This window comes from Odontesthes bonariensis, chromosome 3 (assembly GCF_027942865.1).
Source record: "Odontesthes bonariensis isolate fOdoBon6 chromosome 3, fOdoBon6.hap1, whole genome shotgun sequence".
Classification (NCBI taxonomy): Eukaryota; Metazoa; Chordata; class Actinopteri; order Atheriniformes; family Atherinopsidae; genus Odontesthes; species Odontesthes bonariensis.
Genome location: NC_134508.1, coordinates 10316202 through 10335261, shown reverse-complemented (window position 1 = coordinate 10335261; position 19060 = coordinate 10316202). Strand labels below are relative to the sequence as shown.

The window sequence follows — 19060 nt, the reverse complement described above, 5'->3', positions numbered from 1 at the left end:
GGGCACATGAATTATTACCATTGTATTTTTTCTACGGGTGTATAAATTAATCATGGAGATCACAAGCAACTTCTTTAAATTTCCAGACTGTGCCCAAGAAGCATGTTCCCAAAAGATGCCAAGGACCCATGGATCATTAAAACAGAGTTGTGCCATGTGTCACAGTGCCCACACCCTCACTTTTATACCTTATGGGATTCTGGTTTGTGCATTTCCACCTGATGCATCAGTAGCTGCTTTGTGTGGCTAAATGCAATCATTATCTTTGAGAATGACTTTAAATGCTAAACAATCAAGAGAGATGTCTGTGTGAAAGTAGACAAAATGCAGTGGATCAGCTTGAAAGTGGACAGCTCACTACGGCAAACACAAACATCAATCACCAGCCAGAGAAAGTCTGCTAATGACTTAAAGCTGCAGGGGCTTCTTAGTCAACCTCTGCAACGGACCTTAATGGTTCCCATATCCTAGCAATCCACTAATCACCCATGCTATTCCTATTCATAATTGATTATCCTCGTATTGGCATGTAATAGATCTTCGATTGACAAGCATGAAGGATTATTGAAGCATCATGTGATGATTCTGCTTTTAGATTTACTGATTATGCTGGAGTGATGAAAATATAAGTCCTCCAACTGAAACATTTACATGTCATTCTTCATACAATTTGTCTCGTATTAGGTGTTTCAACCATGGGCTTTATGATCCGTCAGTGGAACGCCAACACTTTACGAAAACACTTTTCTCTTGTTCCTGGTTGGGTTTCGACAAAGAATAATTTTTGTAACTACTAGAAGTAAACAAGAATTGAAAACGTAAACACAACATGTAATTTATTTGCCATTTCCTGGTTGGCTTTAAAGGGACACTGTAATTTCTTCCCCCATCTAGTGGTGCAATTTTATTTTGCAAAATCGAATGAATTTGCTCTCTAGCGCCTCGCGTTTTCAAATGTGCGTTGCAACTTGTTGAACTACGGCAGGCGGTATGTGTCAAGACTCCCTTTTTCGCTTTTTTGGCGACGAGGATCCCTTCTCCTGTGGCGTGGCATAACTGTGGTCTTCCATTGCGAACAAAAGTGCAGGCCGTTCAGGCTGGTTTATACCAGAGAATTTCTAATGGCGTAGACTGGCTTTGTTTATACCTGCGAGCAAACGTGACGTCAAAATGACGTCATTTCCGCTTGCAGGCCTGCCGTTGGGGAAAATGCGATTCGAAGTGCTTTATGTCCTCTTGGCACTTTGTCGTTTTTCATAGACCGGAAGGACATGGCAGCCTCCATAGAGCTTGCCCGCTCTATGTAGATACAGACAAGTGATTCTTCGCTCAGGAGGATAAGTGAGATTGTTGACGAAGTAATTTTACACCAATGAGGACTAATTTATGAATGAATATGTTGATTTGAGCTAATAAATGACTTAATATATTACACAGTGTCCCTTTAAGCAGTGACATCACTTGGGAAGAGTAAGCAATCAAAACTACTTGTTAGGTTTAGAAATGGATCATAAGTAAGATACATTTATTTTACATGATGTGTATTTCATACACATCATGGACACCACTTTTACCCTCCACTTGCAGTTGCTCTCATAACCACTAGAGGTTGCATATTTTTTAAACGTAATTATAGTCCATATCTACCTGCATGCACACACGCCACTCGGGCACGTTTTGAGGAGGAGGACAATCTCTGAAAGAATGTTCTTTATCATAATCTTTCAAATGAGTTAATCATGATCATGAAATCTCTTTGATCCTATCTGTCATATGTAGAAATGTACCCATCAAGTTTCTCCAATCAAAACGACCAAATAGGCGGTCCCAAAGGCAACCCTTAGACGTTTCTTCTGAACTAAATATAGAGGTGGCAGGAGGGAAATACAACTCATATGATTTTCTACATTGAAACAAATGGCATTCTCAAGTTTTCCTTGAACAAGCCACAAAGTGCCCTAAAATGGGGGTGATTACCATTACACACGTTGCTTTCAACCATGGGAACTTTTTTACTTTCCTGGTTGGGTTTAAGCAGTAAGATTACTTGGTTAGGGTTAGAAAATGATCACGGTTAGGGTGGAAATAGATTCTTTTTACAACAGCATCATCATCAGCGTCAACTGGATGCTGCGTTATTGGTTGCCTCGGTCATCATCACAATAACAGGTTACAAACACACTATCTCTTATCCTGTTTGGGTTCAGGCAATAGCATCATTTAATTGGGGTTAGGCTTTTCTACTACACTGCCCATAATATTTATTGGATGCTATTTTGGTGCTTCAGATGCAGTTTCTCTCAGGACCACTAGAGGTCCCATATTCTGTCATTTGCAGGCATGAGCAACTCATATTTTTTGTAGGAAGACAGGTCTCAGACAGGGTTTAGAGGGTTACTAGCTCTTTAAGTAAAAATCATCAAAGAACTATCGACATTAATTTTTTTGAACACTATTTTTCCATTGAGTCCAATTTCAGTTGTTCACAGCTCCTCTCCTCACACAGTGCATCTAAATGTTAAAACATATCGATTAGGAATTACTTAAAGGTGGTGGCCCATAACAGCATTGATTACAGATAGGTATTTTGACACCATGTCGGGAAAACATTTCACATCGATTCAGTATTTCTTAGAGCCTGAAATAAAAACCCTTCGTCTAACTGTAATCACCATATGAAGTTCAATGGCTTTCATTTAGAATCTCGTCATCCTGCACCTTAATCAACATATAATTACCTCAGACTTAAAAGTCCTGGGAATAGCATGAGACAGATGTTACTGAAATAGGGGAAAGTTTTAAATCTCAGATGCGCAAGTAAGACGGAAGAATAGTCTTCTGTTGTTTGATGGATAAAGTCTCCTTATTGGTTTTCTCTGGAACAGCAAAATATGTCAACTCAGCCAGTCTCATAAGGAAAGACATCGAGCAAATCTCCCATTATCGGTCAGTCCTTCCATATGTGATTGAGACTCGTGACAAGCCTGTGGGCAGAATGACAAACAAAAAGGCAGAAGGTTAAAAAAGTGGAAACAAAATCAATAATGATGACTGACAAGATGAAGCTTGGATGATCTGTATTGAGCCCTCTTAGAATAAATAATGTAGAGCAGAATAAATCTACTTCACCTCCTCTCTGCTCGAGTATTGCTCGTCCCTCATTTCATTCATGATGGGTGTTTTGTTTTGTTGCAAGCATCTGTCTGACCCAATTTGTTACAGGAACTGAGAAAGAAAAGGACAAAGAAAAGCCAAAAGGCCTTTATGGAACTATTTTAATGCCTTGAAGTGTTTTCCTTTTGTAGAAAACTGGCACCAGTCCTCTAATATATGTGATGGAATTTAACCAGTAAATATTTGGGGTCAACAATCTTTTTTTTTTTTTTTTTTCTAACAGAACAAAGGGTACAACTTATTCAAGTATGTGCAACGAGAGCTCCACTGTACAAAAATAGCGAGCTGAAAGGGCAGGTGCATGCCACTGTTCTGAAAATAACATGTTTTTGTAGTCTGGCCCGCTGATTTGGCGCATTATCAACACAGTTTGCTGTCACAGCTGCATCAGCAGGTGTGACACAAAGCTTGTAGAAGCAAATAAGGTACTTTAAAACCCTCAGTGCCCGACATCTAGACATCATTGTTCTAGAATGCGCCACTGAGGGTGGCAGCACGTTGAAGTAGCTCTGTACCTCACATTGAGATTTTTTCTTTTTTCTAAATTTCATTCCTGTTTTTTCTTGGAAGAAATTGCATTTTTTGGACAACTGTTCCTTCCTGCCTTGGATGCTGTGCAGCTGGATTGATTTTTCCCAATACTTTTGTATATTTTGCTCTTTTGTTATGACGCATAACCATAGCAACAGGGTGGTTTACAACAGGGAGCAGCTGATTAACATTGGAAAAGCAGAAATAATTCGACAACTGAAGCCAGAAATCCCACTGGAATTGAAAAGGAGGCGTTGTGGATGCAGAGCAGGAGCAAAGAGGAGAGAGAGAAAGAAGAAGTTCAAACCATCTCTGCCATCCATCATCATGGGCAATGTAAGATCGTTAGCTAACAAGTTGGATGAACTTCCAGCCTTGACAAGGACTCAGCAAGAATATCGGGAATGTAGCATTATGTGTTTTACTGAGACATGGCTGCAGGATCATATCCCCGACTCTAGCGTGTCTCTGCCGGGCTTCCTGACTGCACGAGCAGATCGAGATTTAAAGAGTAGCAGGAAAAGGAAAGGGGGTGGATTGGCAGTGCTTGCCAACAACAGATGGTGTCACCCAGGACATGTTACTGTGAAGAGTCGTCTCTGCAGTCCTGACATTGAACTATTGGCAGTAAGTTTTCATCCATATCATTTGCCAAGAGAGTTCACCAGTGTTGTTTTGGTGGCTGTTTACATTCCACCCTCAGCTGTTGCCGACACTGCATGTGATGTCATCAGATCCGTTGTTGCTAAGATACAGACGCAACACCCCAATTCTTTTGTGGCAATATCTGGTGATTTTAATCATGCCTCACTCTCTGCTACACTGCCAACTTTTCAACAGTTTGTCAGCTGCTCTACCAGAGAAAACAAGACATTGGATTTGTTTTACACAAATGTCAATGATTCATACATTTCCAAATCAAGACCTCCCCTGGGTAAATCAGATCACAACCTTGTTTTTCTCTGTTCAGCATATAAACCCCTTGTCCAGAGACTACCTGTCACAAAAAGGACTGTTAGAAAGTGGTCACAGGAAGCTGAAGAAGTCTTACATGGTTGTTTTGATGCAACCGATTGGATTTCTCTTTGTAAGCCACATGGAGAGGACATTAATGCCATGACTGAGTGTGTGACTGACTATATAAACTTCTGTGTGGACAACACCATCCCCACCAGAACAGTGAGATGCTTCCCTAATAACAAACCCTGGATCACCAGTGAGCTAAAGGAACTATTGAACAAGAAAAAAAGAGCCTTTAGGGAGCGAGACAGGGAGTTACTGAGGAGTATACAGAAGCAGCTCAAAGTCAAGATCAGAGAGAGCAAGGAGGTGTATAGAAAGAAGCTTGAGAGTAAACTGCAGAGGAACAATATCAGAGATGTGTGGTCAGGAATGAAGAAGATCACAGGCCTCAAGCAGAGGGAGGATCGGATGGATGGAAGTCTGGACAGAGCAAATGAGCTGAACACATTCTTCAACAGGTTCAGTTCAGGAACAAGCTCACCATCCTCCCCTCCTGTTCCCAGCCAAAGAGACATCCCACCCTCCTCTGACTCACAGCTTTCCTGTAACATCTCCACTTCCACCTCAGTCATGGATTCTTCTGCTTCCACTAGTTTGTCTTCAACCAAATCAGGAGATGCTGCTGTCCCCTTTGCCTCCCCCTCCCACTTTTCTGTTTCTTGAAGTCAGGTGAAGAGGCAGTTGGAGAGACTGAACCGGAACAAGGCTGCAGGTCCAGATGGTGTCAGCCCCCGAGTCCTGAAGGCCTGTGCAGAGCAGCTCTGTGGGATTCTGCAACACCTTTTCAACCTTAGCTTGACCCAAGAGAAGGTACCACTGTTGTGGAAGACATTCTGTCTGGTTCCGGTACCAAAGAAAACCCACCCTTCAGTCATCAATGACTACAGACCTGTTGCCCTGACATCCCACATCATGAAGGTCCTGGAGAGACTCCTGTTGACCCACCTGTGTAAGCAAACCAGCACATATCAGGACCCCCTGCAGTTTGCTTATCGCCATGGAGTTGGAGTTGAAGACGCTATCATACACCTGCTTCAACAAACCCACTGTCATCTGGACAAAGCAGGCAGCACTGTGAGGATCATGTTCTTTGATTTCTCCAGTGCATTTAACACAATTTAGCCTGATCTGCTTCGTCTGAAACTCCAGAAGACTCAGGTGGAGGCCTCAACAATCACCTGGATTAATGACTACCTGACAAACAGACCACAGTTTGTCAGACTGAAGAATTGTGTGTCTAACCAGGTGATCAGCATTACAGGAGCACCACAGGGGACTGTACTCTCACCATTCCTTTTCACTCTGTACACTTCAGACTTCCAGTACAAGTCAGACTCCTGTCATCTACAGAAATATTCAGATGACTCCTCAGTTGTCGGGTGTATCAGAGATGGACAAGAAGCTGAGTACAGAGAGCTGGTGGACCGCTTTGTGGCATGGTGTGGGAACAATCATCTCATCTTGAATGTTAACAAAACAAAGGAGATGATTGTAGATTTCAGGAGAAACAGGGTCAGATCAAACCCTGTTTCCATCATGGGAGAAGAAGTGGAGGTGGTTGAGGAATATAAATACCTTGGTGTTCATCTGGACAACAGACTGGACTGGAGACACAACAGTGAAGCCATCTACAAGAAAGGAAAAATCAGACTGTACTTCTTGAGGAAGCTAAGGTCCTTCAAGGTTTGCAGCAAGATGTTGCAGATCTTCTACAAGTCTGTTGTTGAGAGCGTCATTTCCTCTGGCGTCATCTGTTGGCGCACCAGCATCAGAACCAGGGACCTAAAAAGACTCAACAACCTGATAAGGAAGGCTGGTTCTGTTCTGGGGACGACTGTGGAACCTCTGGAGACAATAATGCAAAGAAGGATTTTGCATAAAATCAAGAGAATTATGGACAACCCTGAACATCCTCTCGATGAGACTGTTATCAGAAAACAGAGTCTCTTCAGTCAGAGGCTTCTTCAGTTTGGATGCAAAACGGACCGCTACAGGAAATCTTTCCTGCCCACAGCCATAAGCATCTATAATAACTCCTTGATTTAATTGAGTTACATCAACATTTAATTTCCCTCTGGGATAAATAAGGTATTTTTGAATTGAATTTGAATTGAATTTGAATTGAATTGAATTGAATCTGCATTGAGCCTGACTGGACTCCATTTTAGTGTCATAGCTCAGTCAGATCTCAACACATACCGTGATCATGATGCAAATATGTGGAGATTCGTACATTTTCCACAGTAATTCTTAACTCTAATGTGAATAATTAGTAAGTATAAATGTTAAAAATACCCTAGAGCTTTTTTCCCCCCTCAGGTTTCCCAGATTTCTGTACTTTCTGATGGTAATATGGCCTGAGTGATTTTAGTAGAACCTTGGAGACAGCTAATATGTAAGCTGAATCTACACACTTATACCAGTGCCAGTTTGATGAAATGAGAACAAAAAAGTCATAAGAGAGCTCAATTTGTAGCCTGCATGGAGTGGTTTAGAGCACATGAAAACATTTCATCTACTCTATCGACTCTTTGTAGCTGTAAACTTTCAAGCATGGCAACTTCATCATGTCCTTCAACAGGAAAAAAAATCATATTAGCAAAGAATAGCATCTCACAGAACATGGCAAACCGCACATAGCCTACTACTAAATAACAGATACATAACCTACATTTCCTGTTGTTTTATTAACTTCAGGGCAGTGAAAACATAACTGCTGTAGCCTACTGATAATATTTAGTTGAGATGTGTAACTTGAAAGCTAATAAATGCTTACTCACACATCAACCACACTTGAAGCAACCTTAGCCCTGAGTAGAAGTCATGCTGGTTGTCACCTGATAAATGATATGCTCCCCTTTCTTATCCCCCAAATAGCTCTGGACTGAACAGAACCTGTATTATAGTGCTAATGTGAACTGTAACAATGAAACTGAACAGTAAAAGAAAAGATTTCAGAAGCTAAAAAAGCTGAAAAGTTTCTTTCCTCATTGTTGTGCTCACTGACTGAGCTAGCTATTATTAGCAATAAAAGCTACCAACAACACACTACCTGATAGAAGTTTGACAGTAGGCCTAAGGTGGATTGTGTGAAATACTTATTAGAAGTCATGTCTTTCCCACAGTAGACTGCAAGAGTGCTCTTAGTTTGAACAGCAGAGGGTTTCCTGTGGGCGAGCTAAAGCTAAAAGCTACTCAGAGGGGTCCCACGGGAAGAGTGAACTTTTCTAACCTCAAAAATTTCAGAATGCTTCAAGCTATTGCTGTGGATTTTTACACTGCATCAATTTTGCATCAGACAGTTATACATAGTGGAAGCGTGTAACACGGCTCACATGGCGGCACAGCGTTGCAACCTGGAATGTTTTAGAACACACGGTAGACCATGTTCTGCTGTATAGAATGTTAGTAAGAAGGTAACTGTCAAATGTTATTTGGTGGCTCCCCTTTATGTAACTTTTAGCTGTAGCCTTTCCTTCAGATTATCCAAAATCAGCTTTTTTTCCAAAGCAAAAAGGTAGTTTCTGTATTGTTTTCATCATGATATATGACTGTTTTGACCAAATAATATTGTTTTTTTTTCAGGTTTATTTGCTGGGCATCACAATCCATGGAATATTGGCATTTGAATTTTACCTCCCCGATTTCCTTCATATTTTTCTGTCTTCATTGAATAGTTTTTCCTTTGATGGATACTGTGCTCTTGACACACTGTGTACTTTTCCAGAATAAATATGTCCAACCAAGAGTTTGTAGAAAGCACTGCCTTTGGCAGGATGCTCTTCTCAGCACTTGCTGTTGCTGATTTTTTTTCCCTTGACTTGACTCTGTGCAGATAGTGTGGCTGCAGTATGTTTCCACCAAATATCAGCTCCCCTGGTATCAGCTGCTAGCTCACCCTACAGCATACAATTTAGGCTCTGCTTACCCGCTTGAATTAATTATTAATGGTTCACCGATTTTCCACATGCTCCAGTCTTCTTTTTTTCTAAATAAAATTTTTCCAGGAGGCTTGATGCAGACTGCATCTCCTTATGCCCACAGTGCTCACATACCCTCTTTTTCTTCCAGTGCCAAACAAAGGAGCGTTTCTTCCAGGAAGAATTCTTCACTCTGGCAACTGGATTGGAAGGAGAATCTTTGACCTTGGAAAATGAAGATGTTGTTGCCATGGGAACTGTTAATCCTTCTGTCACTCAAACAGTGCCTTGCTGGTGAGATACCAAGACAAATCGCCTTTCATGACACACCTGATATGCATACATCTTTCACGTGGGGGTTTCTTGCGCATGTTTATCTTATCGTTTCATTACAAGTGGAGCGATAGCAGCCTTAAAAAGGATAGTCATTTTAATAGCTTTTGGATCTATATAAAATCTACTCCTAAGTTTTAGGGGGAAAAAACTTGCAAAATATCTCAAATCTGATTTCAATTTAGCTTTGGAGAGCTTAGCAGAGCATTTCTGAACCACAGTGTCAGACTTTTGGATTAAGGAATGCGGTTTTTGAAGTTTAGTGGAAGGAATTTGTGATATCAAACTGTCACAATTCACTGTTGAGATTGACTGATATGCTTGCTGTATTAACACAGTTCATAAATTCCTCCGATAAAAATCACAATTTCAACCTTGTAGAACATCCTAAAAATATGGCTATGGCCGAAGGTTTCAGCTTTAACGGCAGAGCACAGTCTCAGAAATTTACGGTCAGCCTGCCTTCATGTTCCGTGTAAAATATTAGCAGAATCCATGGTGACCAATTGCAAGGAGGGGCTTTTTGCATGTGCTGTGAGGAAGCTAGAATGCAAAAGCAGAATTTAGCAAAAGCTAGCTGGAGAACATAGTGAAAGCAAGACTGAGTGAGCCGGGAGCAACGCAGGTCGGGGAAAGTTCTCAGGCTGACACCTGGCAGTCGGCCGACCAGCTAGAGTAATTTCTAATAAAAAGCTGCGTTGCGCATAAATAGATTAAAATTGTCACGTTCAAGATGGGCGTTGATACAGTTCATACACAATGCAGTTTTTAACTGAGGAAAGTGAAGCGAGTGCTGCCGTTTCTTCCTGCATTGAATGACATTCTTGTCAACAAAAATTAAATGTACCAACGCGCACCTTGAGGGTACGCGCTCCAACAGAATCCACAGACTTTGTGATGATTTCTTCACCAGTTGTGAGCATAAATACTGCATGTACAAATAATGCAAGTGCACAGGAACAATTACAGACATGCGTCCTTATAGATGCGTAGATCTACGCCAACATTCTCACCGCAGAAAGCCCGACAGAAACTTTCAACAAGAGGCAAACAAAACCAAATTGAGGTTGTCAGAGTACAGTTGCAAAAGCATCAGATAAGAGTGAGGTCTGCCAGATGAATCTTAAGGATATATTTGAAAACTTTGCACAGCAGAAAGTCAGAGCACCTGTAATGTATGTTGAACGTTTGTTTTGGCCTTGGCGCAGACAGCTGCTCTGCACACCGACTCCGTCCTCATCTGTGTCACATACTAACACTAAATATGATATTATAAGGCGTTGTGCTCCCACACCAGTTTTGTCACAGATGCTGGATGTTTTTTTTCAGTTCCTTTTGAGCGTATGACATTTTCCTTGGTGTTTTTTAGTCATTTTCTTTGACCAGCACATGAGACTCACAGACACAATCTTCGACTTAAAATGAGACTAACATATTGTAGAGTAATCACACTCCCTTTTATGTCCCCCAGTTTTATTATGCAATTTTCTTGCTTTATGTCCAGCTGCTGACACTTGAAATGTGGATACACACTGTAAAAACCAACAATAAGTCTTTCCTTAGCACTCGTTTATTCTGTGCTCCCTCATCAACAACATAGAACTAGAGTTTTGCGGATGGTCTCTTCCTTTTGAGAGAAGAGTAAGGCAAGGCATCTTTATTTATATAGCGCATTTCATACCACAGGCAACTCAATGTGCTTTACATAAAGACAAGGCATTTAAAAGAACAGCATAAAGCAGCATAAAAACAAGCAATTTAAAGGGAAAAAAATAGAATAAAAATTAAAACACAGTTAAAAGCAATCAAAGAAGAGGGGAAAAAAGAAAAATATAAACTCAACCATAAGCACACCGAAAGAGAAATGTTTTTAACCTGGATTTAAAAGTGCTTACAGTTGGGGCTGATTTAGAACAACATCCGGCTCTAGTTTCCTGATGCCTGCACGGGCAACAGCTCAGGCATTACAATCTTACTAAGTCCTCTCACTTTACATCTGGTTACATAACATGTGCAGTCTGGAAATATTTTTTTCATATTTGAGGGATATACTGTATCCTCTGCTCAAGCAAACTGTTTACAAGTCACACCACAAATACAGTGAAAGCATATGGAGAGGGGGTCTCTTATAGTGTTATTTATGCATCCATTTCCATTGATTTAGCATCTCATCTGAAGTCAGCATTTTCACTGGGGTATATCATTAAGCGTGCGAACATAGAGCAGAGAATGGAGGCTCATGCAGATGGCAGTTCATCCCATACTGCATATATATACTGTGTCCCTGCTATTGAGCTTACATTTGCATGCTTCTCCAAGTAGCCTAATTAAGTGCTATTCAGATGCACGTGTGTTTATGTGTACTGGTGGTCAGTCTAGCGTGTGTGTGTGTGTGTGTGTGTGTGTGTGTTTACAGGGCGTGCATGTTCTCGAGCAGATGCACAAGGCACCCAATCGTTTCCCAGGTGAACTAGCCCAGCTATTAAAGGTTCATCAATTTGTTTAATTTAGAGGACACTGCGAGCAGGGTAGAATACAAAGCACCTCCCTCAGAGGCAGGAGAAGCAAGGCCCTTACCTGAGGCAAAGACTCCCACTCTCATTAGGATGATGATGATGGTGATGATGTGGGAGGGGAGCGCTGTTTGTCCCAGTCAAGGTTAGAGATGTGTAAAATCAGATGAAAAACGCCTGTCTCATCCACAAAAAGAAACAATTTTCGAGAGCAGCACTGGCGTGCGACACGTGGCGTCGGTGCAGAGAGAGGCTGAGCGCACCTCTGTGCATCCACCAAAGAAATTCCGGATTTCATTGGAGTAATTAGTGCACCATCAGTTAATTACTCCCGTGTATTGATAGTTTGGTTGGAGCCAACCAAAACAACGAGCTTGACAAACAACATGCATATAGACGACAGCTTTACAGGCTCTGTGCTAATTAGATTATAACCAGAGCAGAGCACTGCTCTGACTAATCAAGCTCTCCTGTAAGCAACTTGACAAAGTTATCCTACTTGCTTTGAAATAATGATGAAATAAAGGATAACTCATTTAAGGAGCACGGTTGCTTGCCTATCTTTCCAATTATTTTTGACACGTAACAGCGTGTGGATCCATTTCTGTCCTTGTTTTCATTTTATTCAAGTGCCGTCCAAGTTTTTTGTTTGACCTCGCTGTTTTCGCATACTGTATTGGGTTTTTATCATAAGTCAATAAAGACTGACACCATCCAGTAACCTCTAATGACAAAGTGAAAGCAAGCGTACCCTGATTCCATACTTTTGAGGAGCTCTCTACAGCTTCCACTCTCCTTAGGTAAGTTTCGAAAGGCTTTTCTCACCTCGATTTGCAGTTTACTCAGTGCTTCCTGGGAGATCTGTTTTAAACTTCTGTTAACAGCATCTGGGAACTGCTCTCCTTTGGTCTCTTAACAGATGTTCTTTTGTGTTTAAGACCGGGCTTTAGCAGAGCTGAAGGGTAGTCTCTAGGCTTTGGTTGACTGTTGTACTGAAAGTTGAATGTAGTCTCTGGTGGTGTTGCATCTTCTTCTGGTTCCCTCTTGCTTGTTTTGTTCGGCCAGGACAGAAAAAGCCATGGTGTTTCAAAACATATTCCATTTCACAATATATGAAGTGTGAGCGGAGTGTGCTCCTGGGAGCGCTGAAAGCTTAGGAAAAATATTTCTTTAATCACAGTTTGGTTATATTTGAAAGTTGTTGGACAGGAAAGCAGGCGGAGAGATAAGGGGACAACCTGCGGATGTCACACTCGAGCACCAACATCTCAGAGTAGGAAAAAACAGACCCAAAACACCAGTTGAGACCAGAGTCAGCTTGTTTGGAAACCGTTAGCAGCCCTGTGTTGTTCTGCTCTGATCTTGATCTACTTTGTCTGGTGTGTGTATGTTTTGAGGATTGAGATGAATCCAGCTGCAAGCCAAAGTCGGCTTCCTCAATCCATTTGATTAGAAGTACTTTGACTGAATGTGGTTGTTTGCAGAGGGACCCTTTGGCGCGGATAATTTCACAGAGGCCTCATGCACGAGCGGAATTGAAAACTCTGAATGACCTTTAAGTCTTGGGAAAAACAGTGTTTCATGAATTTAGAATAAGATTAAATTTTTCTATTTGGCTCTGCCAATATTGCTTATGGCGTGCAAAATGTAAGTTTTCTTTCCTTAGAGTTTAACTAGCAAGAATATTTAGTTGGCAAAAAGTAAAGTTCTGTGCATACTTTATAAAATTAGACCTAAATGAAAAGAGGGACACTGAGGCCCAATCCCATTACTTGTGATCAAAATTATGGGCTAGAGGACCATTGCCCTGTGATCCTTTAAAGAAAGGTGCACCTCACCTCTAAATCTGAGTCGAACCAGTTGGGATTCAGCAAGTCATCAGTACAACAGTCACTTACGTCTCACTACTAATTCCTACTAACTTATTTTCTTTTCAAAGCTTTTTTTAACTTTTTATTATTAAAAAAGTTATCGTAAAGCATGATTGCTTCGAGAACATTTCTATTGAGTTTACACCACTTAAGCATTCGCACGAATAAAATTGACTGCCATTAGCATAAACATTCCGTGAATGAGGGCGGGAAAATAAAAGACAATTTCATGGCTGAGTTGTAGCCTGCACAGAATGTGCCAGTTGGCCAAAATCATACAGGGTTATATCTTGTTAATTGCTCTCTCATCACTGTGACATCTATCTCGTTACACGTGCACAAGAGGGTTTAATAAATGCAGAATCTGCTCAAACAGCCATGTTGACAGTCAATTATTATAATAGGCGTAGAGTTTACATACAGGTTCCTGAGTGGTTTCTTTTTGCATGAATTTAGTGTCATTTGCTCTGTGTCACTGTGCAGCTAATGTTTGTTTTTTACACAGAGAATGCTCGTCATGGTCCCGTCTTCACACAGGAGCCAAGTGACAGTATTTTCCCAATGAGCACTGGAGATAAGTTGGTGTTTCTTAATTGCAAAGCAAAGGGAAACCCACTTCCACATTATAGGTGAGTGCTCTGACTGTGCTTTAATTATCTGCATGGCAATTTGGAGCTTCAATGGTACAAAACTCATTTGAATTCGAAAGTGTTTTCTTTCCACAACCATGTGTGTCTTAGGATGATTTCTGTGCTCTTTCTAAGTACAAAAAAAAAGCTGGGATGTTTTATGAAATGTTACTCAAACTGAATGCAACGATTTGCCAAATTCTTTGCCAAGTTTTGTTCACAAGAGAAAACAGAGAAAACATATATCCAGTGTTGAAAGTGAGACATTTTACTGGTTCATAAAAAAAATGAGGCGATCTTGTTTTGATGACAGCAACACATCACAAAAAAGTTGTGACGACTGGGATCTGAGGGGGCCAGCTGCTGGACCTTTGCCGGAAGAATGTCGCCTCATCCTTGTCTGACGTAGAATTCTTGCTGCTCAACAGTCGTGGGTCTTCTTTGTTCATAATGCGTGTTTCAGCCTCTTTAGGCCAGCGGATGCCTTCAATTTTTATTTGCCTGTCCACGGAACAGTTTTTCACTTTGTCTCAGTTCATTTTAAATGAACTTTGACCTAAAGAAGAAGGTGGAGTTTCTGGATCATGTTGACATCAGACTTCTTCTTTGCATGACAGAGCTTTAAAGGGATAGTTCGCCTCTTTTGACATGAAGCTGTATGACATCCCATATTAGCAATATCACTTATGAACATTGACTTACCCCCTGCTGCATCCTGTGAGCCGAGTTCCAGCCTCGTTTTGGCGTTGACGAAGGTAGTCCGGCTAGTTGGCCGGGGTCCCGAAAATAAAGCGTCTTGCTTCTCAAAACAATATGCGTTCAAAAGAGTAATACATTTGCATTACAAAATCGTCCCTCCAGAAAAAGTCAGACCTCACAATCGCTTGGCGCTATTTTTGCCTCCCTTCATATCAATGCGTTCAGCCACCTGCCGACAGCCGCACCTGTTACGGTGTTTCCTGCTCAGAAGCAGGAGACTGCACGGTCTGCACTTCGGTCTGCATGGTTTACACATCAGCAGTGATACGAAGGTAGAGAGAAATAGCGCCAAGCGATTGTGAGGTCTGACTTTTTCTGGATGAACGATTTTGTGATGCAAATGTATTACTCTTTTAAACGCATATTGTTTTGAGAAGCAAAACGCTTTATTTTTGTGACCCCAACCAACTAGCCGGACTACCTTCGTCAACGCCAAAACTCGTCTGGAACTCGGCTCACAGGACGCAGCAGGGGGTAAGTCAATGTTCATAAATGATATTGCTAATATGGGATGTCATACAGCTTCATGTCAAAAGAGGCGAACTATCCCTTTAACTTGCATTTGTTGACGGCAGGGGGAACTGTGTTCACAGAAAATTATTCCTGGATGTGTGGCTGAGTCTATGCAGGGATTAAAACGATATAATCAGTTCTGTTTTTAATGCAGTGCGGCCTGAGGGCCTGAAGATGATGGAGATATAGCGATACAGATTTTTTTTACATTGAGAAACATCATTCTGAAATTGCTCCACGTATGCTCCATGTATTTTAAATTTTTTGTTTGTTGCATATTGTTGAACCTTTGTCCATCTTTACTTCTGAAAGACTCTACCTCTTTAAGGTGCTTTTTATACACAATCATGTTACTGATACTTATTTATTTGCAACATGTTCCTCCAACTGTTCCTTTTTTGCACCACACGCTTTTCCAGCCTTTTGTTGCCCCCCGTGAGATGTGTTGCTGCCATCACATTCAGTATGAGCGAATATTTTTCAGGACATAGTTAAATGTCTAATTTTCAACATTTATCACGTCTTCTATGTTCTGCTGTGAATAAAGTGTTGGCTTATGAGATTTCATTATGAGATTTTACACGATGTCCTGACTTCTGTGGAATTAGGATTTTAGTGAGACATCTAAAAGCCAAGCTTCTATCGCAGTTATCGCCGTCTTTTTTGATGTGTCAGCTTGACTAACTGTGTGATTTACTATGTCTGCAGGTGGAAGGTGGATGGGAGGGATATAAACACAGACTCAGACCTAAACTACAGCCTCGTAGAGGGTAACTTGTTAATCAATAACCCTCATTTCATCAATCATGGAGGTGTGTATCAGTGCATCGCCACCAACACATTTGGGACCGTTGTCAGCAGGGAGGCCAAAGTCCAGTTTGCATGTAAGTTCTTTCTGAATGCTCATCATGTACATGTCTGATATCTGTATTCATCAAAATAACACTAAAACAGGATATGTTATGGATACCACAATAGAAGAAGAGCACAGTTAGGGCTTTAGAAATGCAGAGAAGGTATGACTGGCAGAACCTCCTCCTCACGTTTCTAATTACTTGATTAAAAAGTCTGTTTCTCTCCGCCTTTCAGAAACAGAATTGATAGGTTACAAATCTCCATCCACTCAGACAACGTCTATTGGACATGAAATGAAAAACTCGTTCTAGAATTTCCCATCTATTGAGTTATGCCATTTAGCCTGCAAACATGTGGGACTTATGGGATATGGGATTTGCTCCTGTAAACGCTGCAAAATAAATAAATAAATAAATGGATAATGTCGCATCACCCTCAGCTTGGTCACAAATGTCAATGGGATTTCTAATTAAGTATTCCACTGAAGTACCAGTTTGGATCCACGGCTTCTCTCCAGAGTGAAAGATCTAATAAAGTGTTATCTTGACCAGCAGGAAATTTGCTACGGCTGTTCATTGTTCTTTGGAGGAAGAACACTAATAACTGGTGATCCGCCGCGATTTATCGAGCCTCCCCATCGGGTTGCATCAAAATGAAGATTTATATCCTCACAAAGTAAAACACACTTGTGTCGCTTGCTTGGACTCAATCCTGTATATCTCCATGATGCATAAATCTGAGCAGGGTCAGTTAATCACGTGTTTTCTTCAAAAGTAATTAACCAAGCGTTGACTGTAAATCTGAGAAGTAGATGCTTGTTTTACCTGCTTTTTGAGCACTTTCTCAATCGCATAAAAGACGATTCTTGAGATGGCACATTTTTGTAGATGCCTGGCTTTTCGTTTTGTCTGACTTCTGCCCTGTCTGAGAGTAAATAGAGTGTGCCGCCTCATCACGCCGGCGTTGGCACCAGTGGAGTACATGAGGTTTAGAAGAGAAGCCTGCGTGAGTTGACGTGGGGGATTTTTAAGCGGCTGAGCTCTGATTTGACCAGGGCTGATATTTGCTTGATCTCTCTTGAGATCTGCTGGTATTTCTAAGACTTTTCAAATTCATATGTCTCCCTGCTATTTATTCTCTCACGCTGCACGGCAGCACTTAATTAAAGGTGAAAGTAATTCCGAAAGCTCGATCTCTGCATCTTTGCCCGATCTATTGTAGGTGCAGCAGAATTTTGTATTTGACTTATATACAACATGAACAGACGTGCACGGGGACATATTCTCTATAATCATGCAAAAAAGAAGTCTTTCCATTTTAAGGTTTTACATATCAGGACATTAAAAAAATTCATATGGTGACTGCCAGCTCTTAAAATGACATAAATGCAAACTCAGACCAACAATAATTCCATAGGAACTGAGAGAGTAAGTAGCAACCAGGTAACCAAATTAACTCAGTTAATTGATCATCATCAGTATAGAAGCAGAAGTTTTGGCATTTTGCTGCTCTGCAGCATTCAGGTGTGTGTTATCACAATGCCAAGGAGGAAAGACATCAGCAATGATCTTAGAGAAGCAACTGTTGTTGCCCATCAATCTGGTAAGGGTTATAAGACCATTTACAAACTATTTGGAGTCCATCATTCTACAGAGAGAAAAAATATTCACAAGTGGAAAACATTAAGGACAGTTGCCAGTCTTCCCAGGAGGGGACGTCCCAGCAATTTCACCCCAAGTTCAGACTGTGCAATGCTCAGAGAAAACTGCAACAAACTCAAGAGATACATCTCAGGTTCTATATGCCCCAGTCAGCATGTTAAATGTTAAATTTCATGACAGTACAATCAGAAAAAGACTGAAAAAGTATGGCTTGTTTTGAAGGGTTGCAGGAGACAGCCTCTTGTCTCTAAAAAGAACATGGCAGCACAGCTTAGGTTTGTAAAGTTGCATCTGAAGAAACCACAAGACTTCTGGAACAATGTCCTTTGGACAGACCAGACCAAAGTGGAGATGTTTGCTCATAATGCACAGCAGCACGTTCTGAGCAGCATATCAGCACAAACACCTCACACCAACTGTCAAGCACGGTGGTGGAGGGCTGATGGTTTGGGCTCGTTCTGCAGCCACAGGACCTGGGCACCTTGCAGTCACTGAGTCCACCATGAACTCCTCTTAGTATTCGACAGTGACTGACAGATAAAGCTTGGCTGAAGCTTGGACAATCGTGCCAAACACAGCAGCAAATGCAAAAAAGAGACAGTGTTGTGCAAATTTTTAGTGTTTTTGTTTGTATTTGTTTCAATGTAGTTTAACTTCACCAGAATTAGGAAGTAGAATTAGAAAGAGAATTATTAAAACTAATTCAGTAAAACTTCCTACTGTATCAAGTTCACAGTCCAAAAATAAGCTAGATAACTAAGACCAGCTAACTAGAATTTGCATTACAGGCGATCTTCTCTAGTTTGCTTCTGTGTAGAGTCGTCCATGATGTCAGATTCAGCTGGCAGGCTTCACCAACTCATTAACAGCTCTGTCCTCGCTCTCTTGTTTTCTGTTGCAGGAGCGTTGCTGCGTAGTTCTACATGTCTGTGTGGTCTTAATGCAGATGTGCTAGTTGTGTTCTTCTGCGTGGGGCTTCTGTAGGAGCAGGCACGATTCACCAGGACCAGTTTGGGAGGCAGTACTGAAGTGTAGTACTTAAGTAAAAGTATAAATACCCAGCAAAATATATACTTAAGTAAAAGTAGAAGTACTGCATCAAAAATCCTACTTAAGTAAAAGTCATAAGTACTGACTTTTAAATTTACTTTAAGTATTAAAAGTAAAAGTACTCGCGCTATTGGTTGTCTTTCAATGTCAAGGCCATTTTGATGAAGAATGCAGGTATAGCTACTGGTAATACTTAAGCCTCTACAGAAGTCACTGTTAGTAAACACT

General features: G+C 41.1%; 1 protein-coding gene across 1 annotated transcript in view; it reads left to right on the top strand.

Annotated features, from left to right (window-relative positions):
* Window positions 1-11587: 11587 nt before the first annotated feature.
* cntn6 (contactin 6) overlaps window positions 11588-19060 on the top strand; it is a 71441-nt gene continuing 63968 nt past the window's right edge. The window contains exons 1-3 of the mRNA XM_075459967.1: window positions 11588-11639; window positions 13871-13994; window positions 15975-16150. Coding sequence (XP_075316082.1) covers window positions 11588-11639; window positions 13871-13994; window positions 15975-16150 — 352 coding nt within the window. The remainder of the gene's footprint in view (window positions 11640-13870; window positions 13995-15974; window positions 16151-19060) is intronic.